This window comes from Leptodactylus fuscus, chromosome 11 (genome assembly GCF_031893055.1).
Source record: "Leptodactylus fuscus isolate aLepFus1 chromosome 11, aLepFus1.hap2, whole genome shotgun sequence".
Lineage (NCBI taxonomy): Eukaryota > Metazoa > Chordata > Amphibia > Anura > Leptodactylidae > Leptodactylus > Leptodactylus fuscus.
Window position 1 is genome coordinate 30,931,797 of NC_134275.1, and position 7,381 is coordinate 30,939,177.

Sequence of the window (7,381 nt, forward strand, 5' to 3'; positions counted from 1 at the left end):
TTATGTCAGGGGTCATCAACTGCACCCGCTCTGCTTTATTACAGATGTTAGCATCACTATGTGAAAGACTTATCAAAATTGGTGGACATAAAACGTGGACCAGTTGTCCATAGCAACCAATGAGTTTTCCCTTTGAAAATGAACAGTGCAATCTGATTTGGTGTTATGGGCAAGTCCTATACCTTTCCATTAAGCACATATTTGATAAAAAAAAAAAAAAAAATCTCTCCCAATGTGTGAGGTTCAAAGCAACCACAATGTAAGACCACACTCAAACTAAAATTGACTCTTATATGGGACCCCCTAAGTCACCCCTCACCTGCTAGGAAGTATTACATAGTGATATTAGTCTTAATCCTCCACCAGAATGTGACATAAGTGAGGAAGTAGATTGTCTTTTACAGAATTTATTGACTGCTTTTCCCTTCCTCCTCACAGGGTGTTATATGAACACATCCACAGACTGTCCAAAGTGGTGACCGCCAATCACAGAGCTTTACAGATCCCCGAGGTCAGTACGCAGGTTTACGGTCTAGTCATGTTAGCAGATGCTCATACTGGGTGTAATGGAAATGGTACAGACTGATTTTGGTATGAGGCACCATAAGGTACAGGCTGAAAATCAGTGGCAAGTTGTAGACAAGATAATTGATTAGGGCAGGCAGTTCAGGTTCAGTAGTCCAGAACAGGCAGAAGTCATACACGGGTAGGAAGCAGCACATGGTCAGGATCAGTGAACGATAATCCAAACACAGTGTAGTACAGAAGAAGCAGCAGATTCAGTAGTTGGGCTTCGTTATGGGGCCTAAGCAGAATAATATAGACGGATCAGTGACTGGCTCAGGAGTGCTCACAGGGGGAATGCATTATGCCTTATGAGATGGACCAGGTGCTGTATAAATAGGAGTGTCAGAAATCGCATGGTGTGATGAGGCAAAACTGGTGATTGCCTTTATTAGAAATAGGAGCACAACAGCGGGGGCAGACTGTTACACTGGGATTCTGGACTTTCAGCACCCTTGCAAAATGAATAAATCTTCTGAACATTGAGGGAGAAGGCCAAGGGATGTAATAAACTATTATTTTGTCTCTTTGTTGGTTTCTATTAGGTGTACTTGAGGGAAGCTCCGTGGCCCTCTGCACAGGCTGAAATCCGTACCATTAGTGCATACAAAACCCCCAGGGACAAGGTGCAGTGTATCCTGCGCATGTGTTCTACCATTATGAACCTTCTCAGTCTGGCCAATGAGTACTCTGTCCCTGGAGCTGATGACTTTGTCCCTGTACTGGTGTTTGTCCTTATCAAGGTGAGCATCTAGTACCATTTAGGAGAAGTTTTCTCTTTGGTTTTGTTCCTTTTCCCAGATAATGAAAATAAAACTACATTATTGTAAATCCACTATTACTATATTATGTATCATTCTGTCTGTATATGTAGGCTCTAACATTTCTATAACCCACATTCATTCTGCCACTTTCCAAAAATAACGTGCAACAATGTATTGGAGGAAAGCCCCTAAAGTGATCATTCGCTACCTATACTATCTACATGATCTGTTTTCAGAATCTCCAGTGTATTTCTTTGAGGTGCAGCCCCATCGCTCTCTCCGGTCTCCTGCTTGTAAAAGTAGCAGGCCGGACAGACTGGCTCAAGTGTAAGTACTTCCATGTATTTCTCCCTAAATCATTAGTGCAGGTGAGAACAAACTTTACAATATACTTTATATCATATACTAATAGATACTCTTTATCTGAGTGATTTCAAAGTATATACAGTAGTAATAGATACAGTCTGTACTCCATACACAAGCTTTGCCCGTTTACAATGAACTCTATGGAGGGGAGAAAAAGAAAGAGATATGAGGCAGACTACAGCATTACGTGAGTGAGGTCTCAAATCAGAGAATGCTGGATAATTTCTGATAGTTGTTCTTCATGTAATAGCTGGGCTGTCTCTTTTCCCCCTCCCCTCTCCATAGACCTCTAGTGTACAGATTTAATTAGTGGAAAAAAAGTGAATAAACAGGCACTTATATAAAGTATATTACACAGTTCTAAACAGAGTTATCTTCACCTGCACTATAGATTTATGAAGGAAAAAAAAAAATCCACTTAGTTATATTTCGTAGACTTTAATAAGATAGCAATACACAGACAGTGTGTAAGCTATGAGGCAGATAGAACTTTAGCACAATATATCACCCACTTCCTTAGAATTCTTCATGTGAATGTATCCTGTCACCGGTTTCTGTTGCTGAATAGGCCTAATCAGAAAAGCGGCTCAAGCTGCGACAAGATCGAGCAAGATGCTTATTTTCTCAGCGTCTTGCTGCAATCTTTACCTCCCCTCAGAAAAATGGTTGGCAGATTCGGGATGAATCTCATGGATTCAGGGGTGTAATCTTCCCCCAAAGCCACAGCAAATTCCTCCATGTAAATGTACCCTTAGTGAGGATTCTATCCCGTGGGGCCCCAGCCTATTTGCCCACGGCGGAAGCACCATGGGAAAAATCACAGCGTTTTACATTACAGGCAAAGTGGATATGGGGTGCTAGCGAATCCCATCCCCACTTTGCGGCCTGTCCGCACGGTGGTTTTTACTGCAATTTCCAAAACCAGCGTAGTTCTGGATATCGCAACATGTCAATTATACCTACGGAAGCGCCGGCGGTTTCTCCATACGGAAAACTCTGAACTTTCTGTTTAAAACACTATGGGAAGAACCGCAATGCATTGCCGCCACGGTTTTTCCCACAGCTACGGGACGCCCTGTGGGGCCTTATACAGGTTTCTAATGCAGAAATTGCCATATTGGTTTCTTCTTACCTTCTGGTATTGCAGAAAGGGGCAGACAACCCTTAAACATCACATCATTAGCCTCTACATTATTGTTTTGTAACAGCTTAGGGAGAAAATGGTTAGTTTTTTGTTTGTTTTTTTTTAAAAAAACAATGTTTTTCAAGATATTCTGTGGTCTGCCTTTTTCCATCAACGCAGTACGTGGCGCGGTGACGTCCATTTTGGTGAACAGGGCTCAGCTGCAGTAAGCTAGGCCACACTCCTAAGGATGTTGTTGTGCTAGACACTGCAGTGAAGGGGGTAGAGTCACTCTTATTTGGCTGAGTCACTTTCTACAAACACATTTGGGGCTTCGACCCATATACATAGAGTGCTACTCTGGTGTACTCCCATACTCCAAAGGCATACTGATAGGGAATTTAGATTGTGAGCCTTATATGGGACAGTGACTGACAATATCTCCATAAAGCGCTGTTGAATATGATGGCGCTATATAAGTAAGCAAAATAAATGATATTGTTTGCACTTATTGTCATATGTTCATTAACTGGTTCTAATTGTGCCCTTTTCCAGGCTAACCCGCCCTGCCTCCTGTCCACGGTACAGTACATCAACAACTTCTACTCAAACCGTCTTACTGGAGAGGAGTCCTACTGGTGGATGCAGTTCACCGCGGCAGTGGAGTTTATTAAAACCATTGACGATCGCAAGTAACGTCAGCCAGCTGCTTTAAAAAAAAAAAAGTGACTCCTGTCTGCCAGCAGAGGGCAGCAGAGCACTGCTTCTTGTATCATAACTGTACAGAGAGGAGTTGTGGCACCTTTCTGGGTATGAGAGGCCTGTGGTGCGGTTGGTTTTCCTTAAAGTCCCTTCCCAATTTCTAATACTGCGTCCTTTTAAACAAACTTAATACTAAACAAAAAAATGTTTATTTTGCTTGGAATTTTATTTATTTCTTTTTGGTTTAGAAATGTAAAAAAAAGGGACCACATTTTCAAGTATTTTAGATTTAAGATACACTAGGCGCATCTCATTTCAGGGTTGTCACCGCTATCTAATACAAGTAGCTATAGGGATTAGTGGCAATAATAGAGAGTATATAAAATTTTATTTTGCTGCCTGTTTGGGAGTGAGGTGCCTCACCGCTAAATCTTGGACGCTCGGGGTTAAAAGGGATGCGGTTTTCTGTCACTTTCCTCACTTAACTATTGCCAAAAGTAGAATGTGAATGGGATTTTTTCAAATCGATTTCCTCTATAGTCTTGGAAATAGTAGATGGCAGGATCCTAGTCCAGATCTGTCTGATCGTGATGGGAGCAGCCATTTTGTAATGTAATAGACTGAGAATGCAGCATAACTTTATTGATATCCCTGAGGCACAATCGATGTATAGAGGTTACTATATGACTAACTACACGCCGGCGGGGTTGTAATAAGAGCACTTCTATTGTAGAAGAACTATCATGGCATTTGCTTTATTGTACACGTCCAGGACTGCTAAATTTTAATATAGTTGGTCCGATTCAAAACCTTGTAAATCTTGTAACATAGGTGGATGTGTAGTGTGTATGTATGGATATGGATACATACGGTGACATTCATTTAATCCAGGGAAAGAATAGCTCAGTCTTCCAATGCTAGATTCTGGATTATTTGGCACATCAGTTCCAGGCCATTGGAACCATCAAATTCTTGTAGGTCGGGTTAAAGGGACATGACTCTATGTATATGTGCTTATATCTTTACACACAAACTGCACAGTACGTGAAACTTTTTTCTATATTATTACAGAATTTAACATGTATGATATATACCTAAGCTTGAGGTAGCTAAGAACGGATGGTTGTCTTCTGTAATATTTCCTAAGAAGCTCCTAGTGTCTCTGCTTCTATAATAAACTTTCTGTAGGAAACCTGATATGTTACACCCTATTCTTTTCTCAGATTTCTGTATCCTCTTCATGTACAAGAAACTTCCCAGCTCTACTGTCCTCTGACAGGCTCGGGTTACATAGACGTCTGTATGTCTTATAGGGGTTACAATACTATTCTTGTCCATGGGTTGTGTCTGATATTGAGACTCCTCCATAGTCAAATGAATAGGCCTGAGCTGCAATACCAGATTCAGGAGTTGGACAAAATAACCAGGACATCCCTATTTTTACATGAAGTATGCCTGCCATTACATGTAGCACTTCAGGCCTGTATTTTGCCCCGTAGTTGGTAATTTTTATTACTTGTGCTGTTCTATAAATCTGTTTTTAAGGGCTTGATAGGTCAGTCCTGACAGAGTTCTAAAAGGGAATGATTTTTGGTGTGCACCTACCAAGGCCATGTGTGTTCTAAGTTGATGGGTCTGTCAAGGTATACTGATTCTATGATCACATCTCCGTATGGAAAAACATCTGAAGCAGTCATGGTTAAAAGTCAAAGTTTAACATGAAAAATAGAACAACACTGCATGAAATTGAAGCCGAAAACACAAAACTATGGCAACTCAAATTACTACAACATTTAATGTAAGTTTAAGGACACCCACATTAGTGAAATTTGGAAAGTGACCTGAAAAAAGATATCCATGGCAGTGCTGCAAAACCAAACAAAAGTTGCTTCTGTCTGCAATTGTTTTACCAGTCTCAGTCTGCAGAGATGTGATCATGGAACCAGCGAACCTCAAAACATCCATCAATTCTGTTGGTGTGCACCTAAGGCTGGTCTTACACGACCGTAATGCTTTTACGGTCCGCAAGTTGCTGATCAGCAACACTAGTTGCTGATCAGCAACTTACACTCCGCAGATGTTCGTGACCTGTGCCGTGAATTGCAGCCATTACAGACATGTTCTAAAAAGTGCGGACCTCGGTTGCAGTCCGGCACACCACAGATAAAATATCCAGTGGTGTAAGAGGCTGCATTGAGTATAATGTGTCTGCAATTAAAAACCCTCAATTGCAGACTTAGGCTGGTCTTACACGACTGTAGTTTACCATGTGACTTTGAGACCAGTCAGTCACATCACAACCCTAAAACAGATTTGAAGACCCAGAAACAAAGTTTATACATAGTTTCTAACCCTCACATAGTGAAAGTTCACACGTAGTTTTTTTGGTCAGGATTTTGAGGCCGAATTTGCTTCAAAATCCTGACCAAAAAACGTCTCCCATTAATTTCAATGGGAACTGCTCAGCATTTTTTTCCGAGCCGTTTCTTCCAGCTGATGCTGAGTTGCCTCACAATTCAGCCTGAAGACACCCCCTCCTCTGGACTAGAAGTGCGTGGCTGAATGCCGGTACAGTGCCCGGCTTTCAGTCGCAGCTACCTGGCTTTAGGTCTGGAACCTGAGACTGCCTCAGGTTCCAGACCAAAAATTGCCGTGTGAACTTACCCCTACTGAGAAAAAAAAGGGGGTCTTAAGAGTAATGTCAAAAATTGTCAGGAAGAACTCTTCCATACCCTTGTAATTCCTCAATGATGATACTGAGCTGTAAGGCCAGTCCTCCTGACAGTGCAGAGATATCTGTGATGAAATGAATGGTACTGATATCGCTGCAACTGGAGCACATAATGGCATCACTAGTAGTACGCTGAATTCAGGACACTTTCAGCTTATTAGCAGTTTTATATTCTGCTATAATCAGAAGACATAAAATATCCTCTTTAAAGAAGCACTGAAATGAAAAAGAAAGTCTCTGCCCTCCAGGTGCAATGTTACTGAGCGCTAACCACTATATTGTGAAGGTATGTGCTTCCCTCTAGAGCACCGTTTCTGCTCTTTTGACGCCCACAATTTTTTTTTTTTTTTTCATGCACAGGTCATCAAACTCCCAATGCAGGTCTATGGGAGCTACACGAAGATAGTTTTACCTTCTGTTCATACAGGAAACAGAATAAGAGCAGAGAGGTGTCAGTGCTACAGATGGGAGCACATAGCTTTATTGTGACGTTAAGTTATTCAGTGATGTTACATTACACACAAATTCATTTTCTAAAAGGGCAGGGGATAGTTTTTTGTTTGTTTTTTCAAATATTGGAGTGCTTCCTTAATATTTTGCTGAATTCTAAGGTTGGGCCTAGACCGATCATGCAGACAATCTTCACTGCAGATTTTTTTCCCCACACTCTCCAATGCAAGTGTGAAATCCAAGGAAAATTCACAGGTATAATTCTTCCCTTTAAAATTTGCTGGAAACTTCAATCCTGGACCCAAACTCTTCTTTTCTGGCAGATTTACTATGTTTTAGCTTTAGCTGGTAAGCTAAACACACCTACACTAGCTTGGAGGAGCTGATGTATGTTTGGTGTGGATAGTGGGAGCTAACATATATGGCTGTACGTGACTTTATATCACACTAGTGGTGGCAAAAATATCCTGTGGATCGACATTAGCTGTAGGGAAACAGGAAATTATGAAATGCAGTACGTTACTCTTTGCAGTTTTATCTTACTTTTTGTGTTATATAAAGAAAAAAAAACTAAAACAAATGTAAAAAAAAAAAAAAAAATGCCACAAACTCATTCATTTCATGGGATTTTTACAGACCCAAAACTATAGTTTGTGCACCAAATGTAAGGCTGCACGTGTG

The 7,381-nt window shown here is 41.0% G+C and overlaps 1 protein-coding gene across 6 annotated transcripts in view; it reads left to right on the forward strand.

The window, feature by feature from the left end:
- Positions 1 to 4,987, forward strand: part of GAPVD1 (GTPase activating protein and VPS9 domains 1) — a 58,865-nt gene extending 53,878 nt beyond the window's left edge. For all 6 annotated transcript variants that reach the window (XM_075260159.1, XM_075260160.1, XM_075260161.1 and 3 more), the window contains 3 exons: positions 439 to 511; positions 1,110 to 1,307; positions 3,373 to 4,987. In XM_075260159.1, coding sequence (XP_075116260.1) covers positions 439 to 511; positions 1,110 to 1,307; positions 3,373 to 3,513 — 412 coding nt within the window. In that variant the 3' untranslated portion in view covers positions 3,514 to 4,987. The remainder of the gene's footprint in view (positions 1 to 438; positions 512 to 1,109; positions 1,308 to 3,372) is intronic.
- Positions 4,988 to 7,381: the final 2,394 nt, after the last annotated feature.